Source organism: Sminthopsis crassicaudata, chromosome 1 (assembly GCF_048593235.1).
Source record: "Sminthopsis crassicaudata isolate SCR6 chromosome 1, ASM4859323v1, whole genome shotgun sequence".
NCBI classification, from domain to species: Eukaryota; Metazoa; Chordata; class Mammalia; order Dasyuromorphia; family Dasyuridae; genus Sminthopsis; species Sminthopsis crassicaudata.
Window position 1 is genome coordinate 18,320,857 of NC_133617.1, and position 22,281 is coordinate 18,343,137.

The 22,281-nt window shown below is 51.5% G+C and overlaps 1 protein-coding gene across 1 annotated transcript in view; it reads right to left on the reverse strand.

Annotated features, from left to right (window-relative positions):
• Positions 1-1,353: 1,353 nt before the first annotated feature.
• FAM222A (family with sequence similarity 222 member A) overlaps positions 1,354-22,281 on the reverse strand; it is a 69,113-nt gene continuing 48,185 nt past the window's right edge. The window contains exon 3 of the mRNA XM_074295401.1: positions 1,354-4,118. Coding sequence (XP_074151502.1) covers positions 2,740-4,118 — 1,379 coding nt within the window. The 3' untranslated portion in view covers positions 1,354-2,739. The remainder of the gene's footprint in view (positions 4,119-22,281) is intronic.

Below are 22,281 nucleotides of genomic sequence, written 5' to 3' on the forward strand. Positions count from 1 at the left end.
CTCCAGCTTGTTCCAAATCCCTTGCTTTGCTTTGGTCCAGAGGCTTGGCCCTGGTTCTAGTGCCATATTCCCTTATGACTGCCCATTGCTAAAACAAAACAAAACAAAACAAAACAAACAAACAAAAAAACCCCCCTGTATTTAGCAACTCCTGGTGTGCATTGTACAATGAGGAGTGACATGGAGACCTAGGATCCCCTTCAGGAGACAGAGAATGAAGGAACAGCCTGGTCAGGGGAAATGAAGGGAACCCTTCCCCCCTCCCCAAACAAACCTCCTGGACCACACCTGGACTGTGCCCCCCACGGCTGTACATTTTTAGTCAATCTTCCCAGCTAGAGTTGTAACTAGGGGTAGGCAACTGGAGCATTGATATAGGCTGTGAAAATTTAGAGGGTGTTGGTAGTACTTATACTCCTTTGATAACTGCATTTAACCTTTAGTTAGCAATAATTAGTACAGGAATAGGACTTCTAATTTCATTTGTATGGGGAACTCTTGGGTGAGAAGTCTGCCTTGACTAATGATGGTCAGCATAGTTGGAACAATAGCTTAAAAGAAAGCTGTCCCTCCAGGGGAGCATCTCTTTCCCTCCCTCCCTTCTCTATTTTCTTCCCTCTTTCTCTCTTCCTTTATCCCCTCTTCTCTTCCTCTCTTTCTCCCTTCTCTCTCCTTCCCTCCCTTCTCTATTTCCCTCCCTCCTTTTCTCTCTTCCTTTCTCCCTCCTTCTCTTCCTTCTCTACCTCCCTCCTTCTCTCTTCCTTTATCCCCTCTTCTTTTCCTCCCTCCCCCTCTCTTCCTTTACCCCTTTTCCCTCCCTCCCTCCCTCCTTTCTTCCTTTATCTCTTCTTCTCTTTCTCTCTCTCCCTCCTTCCCTTCCTCCTCTTTTCCTTTATCCCTTCTTTTCTTCCTCTCTCTCCCTCCCTCTCTCTCTCCCTCCCTGTTCTAGTCTGCTTTCTTGCAACTATTCACTTGGGCACCAGCCTCAAAAATGCCAAGGGTCAGTTTCCCAGGCCATGAGCCTGTTCAGCTCTTTCTCCTCCAGACCAGCCACTCTTCTCCGTGCCCACCCTGGTGCTGTCTGTGACTCAGTTTCCAGCCCTCCTTCCATTCCTCACCCAGCTCCTTGCCCGAGGTCCGCCGCATCTGGCCAGTTGCTGCCCCCAGCCCAGCAGGAGCCAGGGCCGGAAGCCCTCTGGGCCTGAGGGGTGATGGGGAGGCAGAGCAGGCAGAGTGAGGGTGGGACTAAGGCAGACCCCGCAGGGCGGAGATGTGGCAGTTTGAGGCGGCTCAGAAAGCCCCGATTGTACTTTTGGGGAGGTGGGGGAAGGAAAGAAAATCCAACATCAGAAATACATCCGCATTTTCTTTTTTTTTTCCTCTCTTTTTAAAACAATATAGTGCAGACAGCACTTCTCACAGTAGAATATAATGGTCAATTTTAGTACAAAAAAACATTCTCAGAGATTTGTAAATGCACTTAGTGCTTGCACAGGCCTTGCAGAACGCTTTCTGTCTGAGCACGACCGGTGGGCGGGAGGGAAAGAAGAGCTTGGGGCCCGAGGGGAAGGGAGGCAAGGGAAGCAGAGGAGCTCTCTAGAACGCAGACCTCCCCCCCCCCACCCCGGATTCTAAGCTCTTCACTCCACCAACAGACCTGGGGAATGGCTGGGGCAGGGAGGGGCTTAGGAGGGGTCCCAAGAAAATATAAAATAAATACCCAAGGACCAGGAAATAAAGCCACTAACTTAGTTGGTGGCTCTGGGTGGGGGAGGGGAGTGGGGATGACTCGTAGGGCGCTTTTTTTAATTTCAGAAAAACAAAATCTGAGGATGGAAATAAAGGAGATAGCCGGGGAGGGGGTGGGGAGGACGGGTCCTGGGCTTGGAAAATCTAATGTTTCTCTAATTCCTACTAGGTTAGGGAAGGAGGGAGGCGAGCGGCCAGTGCGGGTCTGGGGGCCGACCAAAGGCCTCCCGTGACCCTGAAGACCACCCTGGATGGGGGGGGAAGTGTTTCCTTCGGCCCCACCTGGGATGCCTCAGAAGGGAGGCCGCCTGGGCTGGGGGAGGAGGGTGTGAATACTGCAGCGGAGCTGGCTTGCCCAGGGGAGGGGGGAGGGGAGGGGGAGGGCAGGGGCAGGACAGTTGTGGGGCCTTCTCGGGTGGCTTTTACTTCTGGGCTCTTTCATTTCTGCCAAGGGGCTGGGGGTGAGGGGGCTGCATCCAGAGCGGACCAGGGAGTCAAGGTGGGGAGGAGGAGGGATGTCACAGTCTGGCCCCTCCCCCATCCTACTCCCCTCCCCTCCTCCCCCCGCCCATTTCCCACGGATTCAATCTAGGACTCGAAGACGCCCCGTCTCCAGCCTGAGCGGGAGGGGCTCGGGCTGGGTGACAGCCCAGGGAAGCCGGCAAGAGGGGTAACCGAGACGGGGCGGCAGGGTCAGGTGGCGGTGGACCCTCCCGCCGCCTTCCCGCGCCCGTCCGCCAGAGGCAGCACTGAGCGATGCCCCGCCCCCCGCCTCGGATGCTAGGAGGCCGAGCTGTCCCTCCCGCCCGGCCGGCCCAGGAGCTTCAGTCCAAAGCCTCTCGGGCTCTCCCGGCCGCCCCGGAAGCAGCTTTGCGGCCCTCGGCCCCGCCCCCGGGGGCCGGGGGGGCCGCTACGGGAGGGGGAGCCCCCACCGCCGGCCCATTTCCCCGCCCCCCTCGTCTGTCGGTCCGGACCCGAGCCCCCCGGCCCTTATCTGTAGACGGGCAGGCGGATGTGGGCGTGCTGGTGGTCCAGGAGGCGGGGCACCGACACAGTCTCGTAGCCCTTGCCCAGCATCTGCTCCTTGATGCAGGGCGGGTGGATGTCGTTGATGAGGTACTCCAGCGACTGCAGGCTGCTGCTCAGGATGGACGTGTTGCACACCGTCTTGCTGGGGAGGCCCGCCAGCCCGTCGGCCGGGTGCCCCGCCAGCTCCCGGGCGCCCGGGCCCAGCTCGGGCCCGGGGTTGTAACAGTCGCTGTTGGGGGTGACCAGGATGCTGTTCCAGGGGGGCGCGAAGTAGGGCCCCACCGAGAAGTTGCCGTGCATGCCCACGCAGTTCAAGGGCGAGGAGCTCACCTTGTCCGCGGCCGCCCCGCTCAGGAGGTAGGGCCGCGCGGCCGCCCCCGGCCCGGCCCCGCCCCCGCACACCTCCGGGGACTTGCTCACCGCCCCTCCCCCCCCGCTGCCGCCGCTGTACAGCCGCAGTTGCTGCTGTTGCTGCTGCTGCTGCGGCGGCTTCTGCGGCCAGATCAAGTAGTCCAGGCCGGCCCCGCCCGCGTCCGGGTAGCCGGCGGGCTTGAGGCCCCCCAGGGCCATGGCCGGCGTGGCCCCCACCACCAGCTCGGCCCCCTTGCGACAGTCGGGCAGCATGGCGCTGGCGTAGGCCATGGTGGAGCCGGCCATGGCCGAGAAGCCCGCGGGCGTGGCGGCGGCGGCGCGCTTGGCCGGGCTGGGGTGCGCGCCCGCCACCCCCTGGCAGGCCGGCTGCGAGCCCGGCGCCTGGCACTGCTGGTTCACCTGGTAGATGATGCTCTGGATGGAGGGCAGGTTGGACGGCGGCAGCGCCAGCCCGCGCCCGGCCAGGGGGATGACCGAGGCCGCCACCGTGACGTTCGGCGGGGGGACGGGCCCCTCCAGGGCCTTCTGCCCGCCGTGGTAGCCCAAGGGGACGGCGCCGGGGCCTAAAGTGCTCGACACGGGGTAGGGCGCGATGCCCACCTGCACAGCCGCAGGCGACAGCTTCGTCCGCTTGCCCTCCACGCTCTTGACCACGCCTTTGCTTGAGGAGGAAGAGGAGGCGGCGGCGGCGGGGGCCGAAACGGAGCCGGAGGAGGAGGAGGACACCGCGGCCTTGACTATGGCCAGCAGGCCCTGGTAGCCGCCGGCGTGCAGCGGGTAGGGGCTGTAGCGCTGGCCCGTCGTGTCGTAGCCATTGACGGTGCGGCTCAGGTGTTTGTGCTGCGGGACGCGGATGTTGGTGGGGAAGATCTTGATGCTGAGGGGGCTGTTGGCCACCTTCTGCGCGTAGGCGTCCAGCTCGGCCGGGCTCGGGTACCGCGGGGAATGCATGGAGCTCACCGGCTCGCCTGGGGGACAGAGACACAAAGGCCGGGGTTAGAGCTTGGGACCCGCTGCCCCGGCTCCCCCCGGGCTGACGGCCCCTCCCCCAGCCGACCTACAGGACCCCGAGGCCTTCTGGGGCCTTTCCTCCTGGGTATTAGTGCCAGTGTCCTGCCCCCATCCCCCCTCTCCTCCCAGGGCTGATGGGGCCCCTTCCCCTGAGGCCATCTGGGTCCTTTCCTCGTGCCAGTATTTTCTGCCCTGCCCTCATGCTGGGTTTTGTGGGTTCCAATATCTGTTCCCTTCTAACTCTCTGGAGTTCTAGAACCCCTTCGGCTCCTGTAAATCTGCAGCAGACTAACAAGCCCTTGTTTTCACGACCTCCCAGGGTGCCTCCCGGCTCCCTCAGGCCCCGGGTGACCATCTTCACGACTTCCTTAACCTAAGGCCCTCTGGGCCTTGGCATCTCAGGTGCCCCTGCGGACTCCCTGCCCTGCTGGGAAACTTTCTTTTCCAGCTGTCTGCTTCAATTAGAGAGAGAAGAGTGGGAGGGAAGCGCCTTTTGTAGGTAGCCATTAGCACAGAGCTTGGGACAGGGGAAGCCCTGCACAAAGGCCTTTCATTCACTCATCATCTGTTCCCTCTCTCCCCAAAGCCAGCCAAAGGTGAATACACATTACTCTTAATTGGAAGCAAGGGCAGCCAGGAGAAAGGGCCTTGGGGCCTGGGTTCAACTCCCAGCTCTGAGCAGCACATGACTGGTTGAGATCCCTCCACTCACAGCTGGGGGAGCAGAGTCTGAGGACAGAGGGGTCTGGCCCAGGATTGGACCCACCAGGGAGAGGGGAGCTGAGCTGGGTGCTGAAGGGAACCAGGGAGCCCAAAGGGCGGAGATTAGGGGTGAAGGTGCTTCAGGCAGGGGATACAGTCAAAGTAAAGGCCTGGAGATAGGATGTGGAGGTCAGGGAACAATGAAGCCGGTTTTGCTGGAACCTAAGAAGATATGAAGGGGAGGAACGGGAAATCGGCCTGGAGAGGCCGGGAGGGTTTTAAAAGCCAGGCAGAATATTTGTTATCAGGGCTAGGTTTTTTCTTTCTTTTTCACAGTGGAGGGGAAGGGGGAAGCAAAGAGAAAAAATGGATTTTGGTTCATTAAAAAAAACAGTAATATAGCTCTAAACAAATAAAAATATCTCTACCTCCCGGACAGAGGAGTTTGTGTTTGCCCTGGGGAACCTCAAGAACTTTCTGGCCAAGTCTTGTCTCCTTAGCGAGACCAGAAGCTTCTTGAAGCAGTTATCTTCCATAACACAGCTGTGGTATACAGAGAGTGTTCAGTAAATGCCCCCTCACCTGCCTGACATTGGTCCCTGTGAGCCCACTCCCTCACCCTAGTTTCATAAGCTCTGTGACTCGATCTGGCTCCCCCTTCCCCCTCCTTCGGAGGAGCAGAGCATGGGGCTGGCCAATGAGGCTGGCTCCAGTGCTCGTCCCCTGAGAAGCCTCCTTGGGAATCAGCGAGTCACGTGCCTCCTTCCCAGGGCTAGACTTGGAGCTGGGGGAGGAGGGGGGGTTGAGGGGGGTGGCAGCCCCCGCCCCACTTGGCTTCTCCCAAGGGCTCTGGGACCCTGCTGCCCACCCGGCCGCCTTCTTCCCTCACCCTGTCTCTGCCGCTGACAGCAGGATGAGCGGGTGGCCATGCCTTATTTATGAACTGTCAGTAATGGGGTTGAAGAGTGTAATTTACATGACACATTAAATGTCCGAGCTGTTAGCCAAAACAAACAGCCGTCAACACAGGCGGGACGCCCCGAGACCTTCCCGCATGGACTCCCCTCTCCCCTCCCTGGCCCTCTCCTGCCCCCAGCCCCCCACCAGTGCCCCCCAGAAAGAACCAAGAGCCTCTGAGGCTTGGGGGCCCTCACCTGGGAAGTGGGATCAAGCCATCTGCACTGCCCGCCTCTCAGGCTGGGAGTGACCCCCACCGTGTCAAGGACAGTGATTCTCCTGGCAGGACTAGAGCCCTCCCTGGGGGACAGCCGCCCGAAGCTCGGCCACTTAAGCAACTTGCCAGGGTCACCCAGCTGGTGGCAAGCATTTAGGTGCCGTCTGAATCTAACACTGTCTCTACTGCTCTTCCCCTTTCTGTCTCCTTCTCCTCTCTCTTTCTATTTCCCTCTTTCTCTCTCTTCCCTCCTTCCTTCCTTCCTCCCTCTCTCCTTCCCTCCCTCCTTTCTTCCTTTTTTTCTTTCTCTTTGTTTCTGTCTTTCTTTTCCTTTCTCTTTCCTTCCTCCTTCTTCCTTCCTTCCTTCCATTCTTTTTCTTTCTTTCCTTCCTTCTTTCTTCCTTCCTTTCTCTTTTTTGCTTGTCTTTCTTTTTCTTCCTTTCTTTCTTTCTTTCTTTCTTCTTTCTTTCTTTCTTTCTTTCCTTCCTTTCTCTCCTTCCTCCTTCCCTCTTTCTCTTTCTTTTTCTCTCTGTCTCTCCCTCCTTCCCCCTCTCTTTCTCTCTCTCTTTCCATATATATATATATATATATATATATATATATATATATATATATATAATTATACAAACATGCAAATATATTTACATGAATATACATGTGCGTGCTTTTGTGTGTATTCGCTCTGTATATGTGCAAGTTCGAGCAGTCTGACAAAAGGAATAAGAGTTTAGGGAACTCCCAAATGAAGGAAAGTCTCTCCTCTGTATTTGACACTTTTCTTTACAGCACAGAGAGGTTTAGCCACTAGTCTGAGGTCACACAGAAAGCACGGGAAGGATTGGAATCTGGGTTTGCTTGAATCCCTCCAGGTCTAATTCACTTTTTACTATCCCACGATGGCTCTTTGTAAAAGCAGATAGGGACAGAAGCTGGACCCTGGATTTAACTGGTTGGCACAGGGGAGCTCTCAGATGGAGAAAGTTCCTCCACCACTCAGTAGGGCAGCTTTTCAGAGTTTGAGACTGGCTTATGATACCGAGAGGTCAGTGGTACATCTCATCTAAATGATGTCTGTCCCTGCCCACAGGGGTGTGGGAATACCTCCTGGTCTGGCTTCTGCATCCAGTTGGTACTCCACAAATGGGGATATCTGATGGCTCCCTAGACCCTACCAGCAGGCAGAGTCCAGTGTCTTCTGTTTGGGGATTCCTATTGGCCCTTCTTCAGCCTCCATCCCTCCTCTAGAACAGATCTCCACCCCAATGTAGCAGAGAGGGGGTAGTTAGGCTCCCGGATCTGCCCCTTTTCTTTTACCATCCGTCTCTCCCTCAGCTAGCCCAGGTGGACCTGGCACCAGGAGTTTTGATGGCAGCCACCAAGGGGCACCAAGCAAGCAGGGGTATTAATTTCCCATTTCGGTGCAATCCAACAAATCTTTATCAAGCACTTACTGCGTACACTACTCGCCATTGAGAGTGCAAAGACTAAAGCAGACTACCTCTGTCCCGTTCATGAGCCCTTGGTTCGGGGCAGCAGCTGAGAGGTCCCAGCAGCCTATTTGTCTCCCCTGAGCTTAGCGGGAAGACTGCATGTCTCTGACCAGTGGGCACCTTTTGGGGCTTTCCATCCCATAAAGCGTTCTCCCCTTCCCAGAATGATCTCTTTCCTCACTCCCATGCACAAAATACAGGCCGGGTGCCTTTCCTTTTCCTACAAAAACCCTAATTTTGTGTTGATTTTGTATGAAGAGATACTCTGATCAAAACACTCAATAGATGCCGGCTGAATTGAATTCCTATAAGTGGATGGTCGGGACTACATTTCTGGGCTTGTTTCGACTCCCTCCTTACAGTCCAGTTTGTCCTGTGCCTCGGTTTCCCCACTCCTCCACAGCCCTTCCGGGAAGGTTCCCATTCTGGCTTCGGGGCCTCCTCCTCCTCTTTCGAACCTCAGTCCCCAGGGAGGCAGCCATGGCTCTTGGGCCCGTTTTGCTCAGGCCCATGTGGCGCTTGGGCCCGAGGTCCCCGGCCTGCCTTCAGCTCCGCCAGAAAAGGAGGTCATTGCTCTGACCTGCCCCTGGTTCCTGGATAAAGTTCTTCCTAAGTGGCCTAAAATAAAGTCAGTGTGGAGAATGGAAATGTCACTTGGGCCAAGGGGGGAATCTTTCTCTGAGATTGGATTTAAACTACATTATACAAGCAATTTCATGGGTGCTTAGCGCCACTCCAAGAGTCCCAGAAAAAGGAGGAAAGCTTTCCATTTACCCGCTATAAATCAGCCGCAGCTATAATGAGCACAAAAATGTCACTTTTATGCAATTTTACAGATGAACAAAACTGGGGAAATTAACTGTAGTAACCTACTGTAGTCAGCAAAAGTAGCTGCAGACAAAAAATTATATCTGTATATATTTTCGTGCCCCTCAAACCCTCTCCCAAGCAAGTTTCTGCCATTCTGGAGTGAAAACTCATTTGTCCTTCCCATTATAGTTTCATTTGGAGTTTATCTTGAGCATCCAATGAGCCACCAGCTGTGAAAATGATTAAATCTACAAAATCTATCTAATAGATGGAATAAATTAGGTGTTTAAAACCTCAAGGGGGGAAAATGGGGGAACGCCTGGCACAGAGTCATCCGTAAAAGGGGGGCCCCTTGGGTCCCCGGGGCTTGGTCGTGGCCTGGCTCTTCCCTTAGGCCTGGAGGCTGGCAGGGCTTCGGGCTGCCTCTCCCCCCTCCCAGACTTCTGAGTGTGGCCAGGGGCTCGTGGGCAGTCAGGGGGCAGAGGGCTTTGAAGGCGGATGCCAGTGCAGGCTCTGCTGTGTAACCCCGGCCACATCATTAATGCCAAAGAATCTCCTTTTGGGGTTTTTTTGGTCCACAGAATAAGTGTGATGGCTTCGGATCAGGGGTCGGCGACTTCATGTTTAAAAAGAATCTATTTTGATAATTGTATTCCAATATAATTGGTCTCCTGTAATCCTTGGTACTTTTTTTTTTTTTTTTTTTACATATTTACAAATATGATTTTTATTTTTTATTTATTTATTTTTTTTCTTTTTCTTTCTTTTTTCTTTTTTTTTTTTTTTTAACAAATATGATTTCTAAAGGGGTCCAGAGACTTCGGTAGACTGAGCTAAAAGGAGAATGGGGAGTCCATGACCCAGAAAAGGTTCGGCTGGACAGGATCTCTAAGGCCTGAGAGCTGGAGGTTCTTGTGAGAAGCAGGGGAGCCCGGGGTCAGGGGCTGCTCTTTGGGGACCTGGTGTCCTCTGGGAACATGGCGGATGATACCCCTCCCCCAGAATGGAGGCCTTCTAAGGACAGGATCCATCTCACTTTTGCCTCTGTAGCGTCAGAGCCTGACAAGGTGCCTACAAATAGTAGGTGCTTAATAAATGCTTATGGCATTGGAAAGGACTGAATGGAAGTTTCTGTCACAAGGAAGTCCCTGGAGGAAACTCCATCTGCTGCTGAGCATTGTCCCCTTCCAAGCAGCTCGGAGTCCTGGAGGAATGCCCAGCGGCACCTCTGAGTGAAATGCCCAGACCTCCTAGGGGATGCCTTCTAGCCCCACATCTACACCTTGTGACTCCGTGCCTCGGTTTGCCCTTTGTAACAGCGGGTGGTCAGGCCTCTGGGGTTCCTTCCTCAGCATCCTCATCTTTTGTACAGACAGTTCTCAGGCCCCCAGAGGCAGCCTGGGTCACTTTGGGAGAACTCTAACCCTGGGGCTTGCCCTTTTGTCTTTTCTTTGCCAAAAAAGCAAAAATCGGCGTCTTTGCCATTTCTCTCTAGCAGCTCCCAGTTGGTTTGGGGGGTCCTTTCCTGGCCAGCCCTCCCTTCCCAGCCCATCCTAGCGTCTAGGCCCCTCAGCCTCCCCAGGTTCCGGAGAGCAGCTCGTCAATAGCTTGTCGCTGTGTTGGGGAAGCATCCGAGCCAGGCCCAGATGGCGAGGAGAATGACTCCATTAGAGTTGGGTGCTGGGGGGAGAGGAGGGACCCGCTCAGTGGCTGCAGTACTGGAGCCATTCGCCGGCCCCCAGGCCTCTCTAATGGGCCCAGTGACCTTGGGGAAAGGTGGGGGCCCTGACTGAACCCCGATGGCCGCCCCGTCCCCCCCAAGCTGGCCTGCGCTGCGGGAAGTCCTGGCTATGGGGGCCAAATGCAATTGCACACACTCCATTCCAGTAAGTAATGGCACGGAAAAAGACCTCAGATAAGCATTTCACACATACTTTATGAAGATGGGCAAACGTTTCTGCATGAGTGGGATGAGCCTCCCTCCTCCCCATCCCAGCCCCCCTCCTCCTGCCCCAGCACCCAGAAAAAGCCGGCTTCTCCAGCTGCTCCAGGCCCGGGCCAAGCAGGTGAGCTCAAGCTCCCTCCCCCATCACCCTAATGGGCCCATTCCACAGACACTGAAAATACACATCACAGAACTGAGGCACTGGAAGGACGCAAGCGGCTTCTAGTCGGTACCCCGGCCAACGGAACTTCTGCCAAAACATAGAACAGCTGGCCACCAGCCTCTGCTTGAATACTCCCTGGGACGGGGAGCTCGTTACCTCCCGAGGCAGCCCGGCTCTCTGGTGGACAGCTCTGACTGTAGGAAGTCTTCCCCTTGATAGCAAGCCCCAGTTTACCTCTTCTTTCCCATTTCCTCCCCATGGTCCCCTCTCCTATCTTCTGGAACAAGACATTGCCCCTTGTCAAAGCTCCTCTGGGCTAAATATTTCCTGTTCTTTCAGCTGATCCTCCTAAGAGGTTCCTTTTGTTTTACAGATGGAGAAACTGAGGTTAAGAACTCTCCCTAAGGTAGGATTTGAACTCAGTTCTAAGCCCAAATGCGATCATTTTTCTACTGAGCCAGTCTTGTGTCTAAAACTCTCACTTGACAAGTGAAGAAACTGAGTCTTACAGAGCTGCTGCGACTTGCCGGCACAGTGGAGATTAGAAATCGGGACTGGCGACTCCACGCTGAGTTCAGGGTCTTTCCAGTCAGTAAGAAGTGGGTGCTGGGGCAGCTAGGTGGCGCAGTGAATAGAGCACCAGCCCTGAATTCAGGAGGACCCGAGTTCAAATCTGGTCTCAGTCACTTAACACTTCCTAGCTGTGTGACCCTGGGCAAGTCACCTAACCCCAGCCTCAGGGGGAAAAAAAAAGTGGGTGTTAAGTGCTCTCAAGGAGATCACAGTCTGATGGGGAGACACCATATAGATAGCTGGAGGTAGGACACTCAGGGGGATCTTAGAGGGAAGGCACCCCCTGCCTCAGTTTCCCTCTCCTGCTGATGGGCTTCCCCGGGGGAATGGGCATCATGCTGCAAACTCAGCTCACAGCCGCCTAACATTAACTCCCCTCCTCCTCCTCCATGGGTCGCCTTCCTGGCCATTCCACACACTCAGAGCCCCTCGTTTCCATTCTCTCCCTCACACCCAGAATGCTCCAGCTTTCCCTTCTCCTCTTGGAATCCCGGATTCATTTGGATACATTCTGTGTACTTTATGTCACTCTCTGTAAAGATTAAGTTCTTTGAGTGCAGGGCCCGTCCTCAGTGCTGTCAGTTGGTGCTTAATAAATGCTTACTCACTGAATGACCGACTGAAGGGTTAGGGGGAGGGACACCATTTGGACTTTACAGTGAACACACATTCTGAGGCTGCTTCATCCCCAATGGTGAGGACAGAATCCTAAGGTTGAGGGGGGTTTTCAAGGTGATCTTGAGGGAGGAGGCCATCCTCCCAACAATCTCCCGGCAGAGAGCAGCTTCTGCCGGGCTCTAGAGCTCTTAGTAGCCCCCACTGAATGAAATCCAATTTGCAAATTACCTTGTAATAACTAATATATGTTTCATTTTTACTTAACGTGGATAGATTGATTTTCTCTTTGAAGAGTAAGCTCCTTGAGGGCAAGAACTATTTTATTTTTGTCTCCATCACCTAGCCTAAGAACTGTCACACAGTAAGGGTATAATAGATGCTTGTTCGTGAATGATTTCAACTTTGTAATTCCCCTTGTGTTTAACAGAGGGTTCTGCATGCAGCAGGTGCTAATAAATGCTTGCTAAGTTGAGCTGAATGGCTCCACCTGAACTGTGCAGAGGTTCACTCTTACACTTTAGTCTAAAAAAAGAGAGAGCTAAGAGTTCTCGGTGGGTGGGGCTCCACCTCCAGGCCCACTTGGACAAACAGACACAAAAACACAGGATGTTCCAGCTCTATGATCATCCATAACTCAAAAGACAGACCACTGAGGTTCATTAGGGTGTAAACAGAGAGATGCTAGAGGGTCTCACTCCATACAAACCAGATACGTGGGATCCTGCCACTGTGGAAGGCTTGCCCCCAGAGCCTTCCTGAACCCCAAGGATGCACATAGACTCCTAAGTGGGGGGTGCACAAGCGGGTGCCCCGGTGGGGGCCAGGAGCATGAGGAGGCGGTCCCTGGCCTCCAGAAGCGCACACTCTGATGGGGACATGAAGGAAACGTCTGAACAGAGCTGGTCAGCTTAAGGTGGTCAGGCAGGAGCTGTTGCCCACAGGATAGCTCACAAGTGGGCGCCCCAGTTGGGGCCAGGAGTACAAGGGGGCAGTCCCTGGCCTCCAGGAGCACAAGGAGGCAGTCCCTGGCCTCCAAGAGCTCACGCTCTGACGCGGAGCTGTCCAAACAAAGCTGGTCAGCTTATGGTGGTCAAGGCAAGAGCCGCTGCCCACGGGACAGCTCACACATGGGCGCCTGTGTGCACCCTCCCACTCCAGCTCCCTCCTCCTGCTCCCAGCTCCATTAAGGCTTGTAAGGGTAATTTCAAAGGCAGAATGGAGACGAGGTCAGCGGCCATTTCTGCCGTTAAGTGAGTGTTATGGGCTTTTTACAGGTGTCTTAAATAGACATTGTTATTAACGAGGATATTAAGCCAATTAAAACCGGGACTTAATGTAGCTGGCAGGAGCAGTGCAAGTCCCCTCCCCATATTCCTGGCTCTCTCCCAAGGGCTGATTTCCAATGCTGGGCCAGTCACTAGTTATCCAGATGACCTTGGGGCTTGGGGCCCAGAATAACTTAGAGTGCTGGGCTGAACATCAGGAGAGCTTGGGTTCAAATCCTGCCCTACCTACTAACTGGCACTGTGACCCCAGGCAAGCTCTTTCAGCCTCAGTTTCCCTATCTATAAAATGGGACTATTGTCATGCCGTAAAGTGCTTTTAACCTTGCAACTTGATAGAAATGTCAGGAAGATTGGTTAATTGTGAAGGGAATTCTTTGGGTCTCCCATAATGTAGGCTGGATGCTTCTGGGGCCCCTTTTAATCCTGAGATGTTCCTGGATCCCTTTTCTTTGTTTTAGTCTTTTAGGGTCTTGAAGATAATAAATAACTACTATTTCTACAAGGCTCTAAGGTTTGCTTTTGATGTACACATTTTAACATGTATTTTAACACATTCAACATGTATTGGACGACCTGCCATCTAGGGGATGGGATGGGGGGATGGGATAATTTGGAACAGAAAAGGCTTTGCAAGGGTTAATGTTGAAAAATTACCCATGCATGTTTTGTAAATAAAAAGCTTTAACAAAAAAATTTTTTAATGATCCACAAATTTATTCAAGGAGGTAGGTGCCATTATTAACAGATTAGGAAACCAAGGCACACATAGGTTAAGTGCCTTACCCAGGTTGGAAGTGTCTGAGGCAGGATCTGAATTTGGGTTTTCCTAACTCCAAGCCCAGTGTCCTATTCTCTACTTCTAAATAAAAATGGAACTTTAGCCTCTCAGTCTGACAGCTTGTACCATGACACCTCCTACAGGGTGCAGAGAAGGAGTCTCAGGGATCATCTAGTACAACCTTCTCGTCAGCCCCCAAGTGATTTCCCCAAGATCAGTCGGTTGCTGGACCTAAAATTGAGTCCGAGTCTTCGAAATCAAAATCTGCTACTTTTTCCAATCCATTGATAATCAGCCAGCACTTATTAAGCACCTGCTGTATGCCAGGCTCTGAGGAGACTCACTTGTCCAGCTGTCTGCCTGCTCTGTGGCCTCTGGGGAGAAGGCCCCCCCCTCAGCTTGCTCTTCTCCAAGGAGACAGAAGCTCCCTCTTGGCACCAGAGGGGTTGATCTGGGCTGCGTGGGGGTGGCAGAAGGGCACACAATATGGAGAGGAGGCAGTGGGGAAAGCTTCTGACCTCTGCCCTACCATGGCTAGCAGGCTGCCCCACAAACAGTGGGGGAGAGGGAGACAATCTCCACTCTGTCCAAGCGCTGAAGAAGCTGTTGGCTTCGGGCCTGCAGCTATCTGCAAGGCCTAAACAAAGAGCCTCAGAGGAGTAAATAGAAGTAATCCGGAGGCTGGGCCTGGGGAGGGAGAGAAGGGCCAACTGATGAGAAGCTGGACAGGAGAGGGAGGGGCACCTTCCAGAGCACCCAGAGCCGGCTCTAGGGCTGAAAGCACAGGATTGGTGGATAAAGAGTCTTGGGTTCAAATCGTGCCTCCGACTCATTTTTCTGATCCTCAGCTCTCTTAACCAATTAAAAATGAAATAATGATCTTTGCAGATGTGTGTGTGTGCATGTGTGAGCACCCATGAGTTTTAACAGTGACAGGAAGGACCCTGGCCAGGAGATCTGGGGCTCTGCCCCTCTGCGACGCCAGAGATCATTGTTGAAACTGGGGAAACACTAGGGAAAGCAAGTGGTTATTGTTCACCTGGAAGTACCTTGGCCCACTTGGAAGCGCCTCGGTCCAAACGCCACAAATCTAGGATTTGGCTTTGGAAGGGACCTCAGAGGTCAGAGGCAGAAAGGGAGGCCCCAGATGGGTGGGGGCTGGGCCAACATCACACAGGGGAACTATGGCTTGAATGCTGGTCTCCTGAGTCTAATCCAGGCTTCCACCCATCATGTCCTGATCCTCTCAGCAGGAGGAGGAGGAGGATCCCCAGACCTTCCCCCATCATGTCCTGACCCTCTTGGCCCAGAGTTCAAAGGCAGATCCCCAGACCTTCCCCCATCATGTCCTGACTCTCTCAGCAGGAGGAGGAGGATCCCCAGACCTTCCCCCATCATGTCCTGACCCTCTCGGCCCAGGGTTCGAAGGCAGATCCCCAGACATCCCAAGCCAGGGTCCTTGCTAGGAAGGGCAGGATGCAGAGGCTGGGCCTGGGAGGCGAGATGCACATCTGCATTCTCCTTCATCCTGACATCCCTACCCTTGGAGGTGGCAGCATCCTGAATACTCAATTAACATGACACTAATTAGCTAGTGACATGGGAGGAATGCCTAATGAAGCCACCAAAGGGTGAGCTCTGTGGGAGGGGGAGACGGCCACTGCCGCCGGCCCAGGTGCCCGCGGGATGCAGGAGGGCAGGATTGGGGGGGGGGCTGCCTATCTCTCTGGCATGGGGGGCTTCCTGACTGCCCTGAGGGACTCTGCCCATTCTTCACTGCACCCACGGCCTCATGCAGAGACAGGCCTGGAGTGTGGGGGAGCAGAAGGCCCAGGGCACCCATGCCCCTGCCCCGGAGCTGAGGGGGAAGGCAGCCCCCTCCCTGAGATCCGTGGAAGGAGGGGGAGGAGCTGTGGGGAGAAGAGAGAGCCCCCTCCCACCAGCTGCCGATCCCCTGTGTTGTCACATGCCAGAATGACAGGCTTGAACCCCCGGGGGGAAAATTACAGGCCTCCCAATTTCCTCCCAGCCCGTCTCTCCTGGCAGCCGCCAAGCAGCTCCCCAGCGCTGTATTAATGACTGCTTTCTCCCGGTAATTACTGCTGGCTCCTGCCGCCATGGCCTGCCCGCCGGGGCCCCAGGAGCCTGGGCTGCCGTCACTACAGACCTTGGGCCTGCTCTCGGGACCCTGACCCCTTTCTGGTGGGGGTCCGGCCCAAGGCTCTGGCCTGACCCCCAAGAGGCTAGATAGGAGGAGGCCTCTGGGGAGCAGCCAGAGTTTCTCCCCAGGCAGCCCCCTAATTAGCCCCAAGGGCCATCTTGGATACTCTATACCCAGCCTTGTAAGTCCAATCCCGTCTCTGTTCCTTAAGCTCTGTGAGATTTTAGGTGAGTCACTCCCTCCACCCTGTGAAGGAATGAGCAGGGACTGGGCAGAAGTCTTCCAAACCAAAGGAAGAACCTCCCTGACCAGTGACTGACCCCACAGGACTCCTGGGAGAGCAGCCCATTTTATCCTTCTCCCCGCCTGGGCCTTGAGTCTGTCATAGGGGCTCCAGAGAACCAGCCTGGCTCCAAGAGGCGCTGACACAGTGACAGGTTTGCATCCAAGCCTGAATCCAAAAGCAAGCACTTATTAAGCCCCGACTGTGAGCCAGGCCTACAGCCAGGCACCTGAGGCACCAAGCCAGGAGGAAACAAGCTTGCCTTGGAGGAGCTTCCACCCTTCCTGGGGGAGAGACCACTTGTCCACAGTGAAGCAGGCAGATAGACATGCAACTGGAGTGCAAAAAGCTGAGGTTTGACGGAAGGGATGCTGGGAGGTTCTGGGTCAGGGAAATGGAGAACCCCTGGGAGCCTGGGGTACATCTCAGTGACCCAGCATGGTGAACGAGGGGGGTGGGCTTGAGAAAATCAGAGACTCCTTCCAAGGATGGGCAGGATAGGACCGCACAGTGGGGAAAGTATGGATTGAAGGCAGGGGGCATCCTTTCAAATTCTACCTTTGATGATGATGATTCTTCCAGCCCCAACATTCCCTGTTCTAAGCTCCCTCCCAGCCCTGACATCCCCTGTTCTAAGGCCCCTCCCAGCCCTGACATCCCCTGTTCTAAGCTCCCTCCCAGCTCTGACATCCCCTGTTCTAAGCTCCTTCCCAGCCCTGACATCCCCTGTTCTAAGGCCCCTCCCAGCTCTGACATCCCCTATTTCACAGTCTCTGTTCTATGCTTTATGTATGTAGGGATCCTGCCAGGCACACCAGAACCTCTCTCTGGAGGCCATGCTCTCTGACCAGGGCAAGAAGTAATGGGGCAGACCCATGGGTGGGGCCTGCGGGGCCAGGGCCTTAATCAGTATGATTCTGACCTCTCTCCCAAGTCACTTTTCACTAAATTTGCAGATAACCTATAACTGGCTAAAGTTATGAGAAACCCTGCCCCTTCGGCCCATGGCCCATGAGGAGGCGATGGAGAATGATGGAAGTGGCCGGAGTCTGGCTAGTCAGACCCCGCACTGTGACTTTGGTCAGGACCTCAGCTTCCTCTGCGTCTATTTCTTTCCCTGGCAGATGGCGGGGATCATATGGGCTCCCGGGTCCCTTCAGGCTCTGAATCTGTGACTTAAAAGAGACCCATGCTAAGGCTCACTAAGAGCTGATCCAGTCCTCAGGCCGGCCAGGGCCAAGCCTCAGTGGTGATGGCCTCCAGCTTTTTACCTTTCTCAGAGTTTGCTTCCTCCTCATCCTTGGCTCTGAATCTCTGGGTCTGGGTCTCTGTTCCCTCTCCTCTCCAGAGAACTTTGCCTTATCTCTCCATCTCTGTCCTCCCCAAGCTCCCCATCTCCCTCGCAATATCTGCCTCTCTTTCTATCCATCTCTCATTCTTCATTTCTCCCCATCAATCTTGTCCTCAGGCTCCAATGCTTTCTCCTTCAGCCTCTCTCTGTCTTCATCCATCTATGAGGGATGCCTTCTTCATCCATCTGGACTTTCTTAGCTCTCTCTCATGGTATCTCCATCCCTCTCACCCTGCCTGCCTTTCTCTTTTTCCCCATTTGTCCATCCATCCACCATTCATCCATCCATCCATCCATCCATCCATCCATCCATCCATCTATCCATCTATCCATCCATCTATCCATCCATCCATCCATCCATGGCATCCAAACCTTCCTGTCTCTCTCTTCATCTGTCTGTTCTCCCTTCCCTGTGTCTCCCCCAACTCTCTCTATGCCCATATGTCTCATAAGTGGCTGTCTCTCTATCTCTCCATCCTCGTCTCAAGCTGCCTCTCTCAGGCCTTTTCTGGTGGCCTTCCCCTTCTTCCCTTCCTCCACCTTTATTGGATGCTTGAAGGAGGATGACTTGGGACCTGGGCCTACCTCCCATTTCTCAGGCTGCCCTCAGTAACAGCTCAATAATTGAATCTGCTCAGCAGGCAAAGATTTGTTTGAATTTTATTGGAATTGTAAATTGTTTTGTTTCTTCCGTATTTTATTAACAGAAATGGAAAAGCCATAGCCCATGGCAATAACCCCCTAGCTTGCTCTAGTGGACTGACCTGAAGGAGTGGGAGCTCCTTAGAAAGGACTGGGAAGGGGGAGGCTTCCAGCTACTCTTGATTTAAGTGAGCCATTATCAAGAAAACCTATTCTATTGTAACATAGTTAGCTAGATAATTAAAAAACCAAACAAACCCAAGTTCACCGACCTCAGGCTGAGGATCTCTGATCCAACTCAAGTCATTCATTTTTCATATGGGGAAACTGAGGTTCATGTACGGGGAAGGACTTAACCACAGGTACATAGATACGCCCACCCCATGTTAAGGTAAGGGGCTTCTCTCCCCTCCTCTCCTTTCCTTTTCTCTCCCCTCCTCTTTTCCTTTTCTCTTCCCTCCTCTCCTTTCCTTTTCTCTCCCCTCCTCCTTTCCTTTTCTCTCCTCTCCTCTTTTTCTTTTCTTTCCCCCCTCTCTTTTCCTTTTCTCTCCCCTCTGCTCCTTTCCTTTTCTCTCCCCTCCTCTCCTTTCCTTTTCTCTCCCCTCCTCTTTTCCTTTTCTTTCTCCCCTCTTTTCCTTTTCTCTCCCCTCTGCTCCTTTCCTTTTCTCTCCCCTCCTCTTTTCATTTTCTTTCCCCCCCTCTTTTCCTTTTCTCTCCCCTCTGCTCCTTTCCTTTTCTCTCCTCTCCTCTTTTCCTTTTCTTTCCCCCCTCTCTTTTCCTTTTCTCTCCCCTCCTCTCCTTTCCATTTCTCCCCCCTCCCCTTCTTGATTTCCCTCTCCTTCCCCTACCATCCCTTCTTCCTCTACCTCCCCCAGAACCCCTCCTTTCCATTCTCCTCCCCTCCCCTCAGCAGTCACTGGCCGAGCATCTGCTCGGGCAGGGGCCCTGTGCTAGGCACGGAGAGCCAATCCGTCTCCCGTGAGCTTTGGTCTCTCTCTGCAGAGTGGGGCGGGATAATCCCTGCCCTGCCTCCCTCACAGGATCAAATGAGATAATCTCCTTGAAAGGGCTTTGTCACCTGCAAAGCGCTCCAGAAATGTCAGCTATTATTACTGCCATTACATGAAGACAGGGAAGGCTCTCTTAGACAATACAATAGAAGGGCTGAGACAGGGCCAGGAAAAGACGGTAGAAAAGGGACTATCTGGGGGAGCCTTGGGCCCGGCCCTAGCCTGTCCCCTTTCCTCCTGCCCCAGGCTGAATTGGGAGTTGGGTCCAATGGGATTTCAGTGCTCCAGCTTTATAGTAGTTGAAGGACGATAGCTCAAGTTTGTATGGACCTCTAAGGTTTGCAAAGATTACCTCACTGATTCCTCACCTGGGAGATGGGGAAACAGGTATTTCCCACCTGTGAAATAGGAGCTATTATTATCCCCATTTTACAGAGGAGGAAACTGAAGTACAGGTGAATTCAGGTCTTCCTGATCCTGAATGCAGCACTCTATCCATTGACATTAGCCACCTGTGTGATCTTGGCCATGTTACTTCCTCTTTCTGAACCTCGGTATACTCAGCTGTAAAATGAATGGACTCTCCTCATCTGTAAAATGAGAGATCTTTTCTAGCTCTAAATCTCCAAATAACCTATGAGCTCCTGCCCCAAGGAACAGAGTCTGGGAGGATGGAATAAAGTGGGCATCTCTCCATGTGCTAAAATGCTCCCTTCTACTACTAGAGGGAAAGAGGAGGGGAGAGAAAAGAAAAGGAGAAGAGGGGAGAAGGGAAAAGAAAGAAGAATGGATGGTAGGAGAGGACAAGAGGAGAGAAAAAGAGAAGGGGAGAGAAAAGGAAAGGAGAAGAGGAAAGAAAAAGGGAAAAGAAAGAAGAAAGGATGATAAGAGAGGACAGGAGGAGAGAAAAAGAGAAGAGAGGGGAAAAAGGAAAGGAGAAGAGGGGAGAAGGGAAAAGAAAGAAAAAAGGATGGTAAGAGAGGACAGGAAGAGAGAGTAAAGTTCTTAAATTGGGGTCTTTGAACTTAACATTTTTTTGGATAATCATATTTCAATATTCTTGGCTTTCATTTATTTTATGCATCTAAAGAATCATTCTGAAGAGAGGCTCTTCTGGGTTTCACCAGACACTGTCCAAGGGGTTCAGGTCAAAGAGAGGAAGAACTGTGGACTACAAGTGAATTCTAACAAGCATTTTATATAAACCATTTGGAAAAACAGGTAAAGAAGGAGATTTATACAAATTCCTTTACGACACAAATGTGGTTTTGACACCAAAACTAGGAAAAGCAAAACCAGAGGAAAAAACCCCAAAAGATTGTCCTTAATTTCCTTAATGATTATTAATACAAAATTTTAAAATAAAATCCGAGCAAGGAGACTGCTGTAATGTTACAGAAATTACTATTACTTCACAGTTAGGATTTACACTAGGAATTCAATATTAGGGGGAAAAAACCAATGAATATAAATGACCAAATCAATAACAAGACCAGCAAAAACATTTGATTATCTCAATAGATGCAGAAAAAGATTTTTTTTTTATAAAATACAATACCCATTTTTATTAAAGACTCTAGAAAGTTCCTAGCTGTGTGACCCTGAGCAAGTCACTTAACCCCAGCCTCAGGGGGAAAAAAAGACTCTAGAAAGTTTGGGAATAAATGGAGCTTAAAATGACAAGTAGTATCTGTTTAAAACAAAAAGCAAATATTATCTGAAATGGAGATAAAGTAGAACCCTTTCCAGTAAGATCAGGGGTGAAACAAGGAGATCTATTATTGCCATTATTATTAAATATTGTTTTAGAAATGTTAGATACAGTAATAAGAGAAGATAAAAGAAATGGAAGGAATTAAAAGAGGCAATGAGAAAACAAAATTAGGACTCTGAGCAGAGATATGATAGTATACTTAGAAAATTCTAGAGAAGCAACTAAAAACTAGTTGAAACAGTAACTTTAGCAAAGTTGCAAGATATAAAACAAATTCATATCATCAGCATATTACCAATCCCCCCTCCCCAAACTCAGCAGAAAGAGATAGAAAGACAAATTCCACTAAAATGATTGTAGATAATATAGAATGCTTAGAAGTCTACCTGCCAAGACAAACCCAGAAACTATATGAACATAATTACAAAACATTTCACATAAAGACAAATCTGAGCAACTTGAGAAAAATTAATTGCTCATGGATAGGCTGAGTCAATATAATGACAATTTTACCTAAATTAATTTGCTTATGCAGTTTCATACCAATAAAATTACCAAAGAATTATTTTATAAATCTAGATGGAATAATAAAATCTGGAAGAACAAAAGGTCAAGAATAATGTGAAGAAAAGTGGCTTAGTTGTAACAGAATTCAAATTCTATTACAAAGTAGTAATCATGGAAACAACTGGAACTGACTAAGAAATAAAGTAGTGGATCAGTGAAATAGATTAAATGATCACAGAAAACATAATGTTTGATAAACCTAAAAGTCCAAGCTCTGGGGCCAAGAATTCACTATGTGATAAAGATTGCTAGGAAAATTAGAAAGCAATTTGGTTGAAACTAGATATAGACCAACACCTCACATCATATACTAAAATAAGGTCAAAATGGAGAAATGATTTTTAGACATAAAGGGTGATATCATAAATAAATTAGGAGGGCCTGGAAAAATGCCTGTCAGGTCTATAAATAAGGGAAGAATTTTGACAAAATAAGAAATTAAAAAGGATCACATGAAATATAATGGATAATTTTGAGAACGTGAAATTAAAAAGATTTTGTCCAAATAAAACCAGATATACCTAAAATTAAAAGGAAATTTAAATTAACTTTGTGTGGGTGTATGTGTATATATGTGTGTGTACAAGTGATTTATAGTAGGTTTCTCTGGTAAAGGCTTTCATTTCTCAAATATATAGGAAACTGAGTCAAATTTACAAAAATAAGAGCCATTCTCTAACTTACAAATGGTAAAAAAGAATATGAACAAGCAGTTTTTAGAAGAAATCAAAGTTATCTCTAAATCACTATTTGATTGGAGAAATGCAAATTAAAAGAACTGAGGTTTCCCTCATATCTATAAGACTGGCTAATGTGTCAGAAAAGAAAAATGACGAATGTTGGAGGGGATATG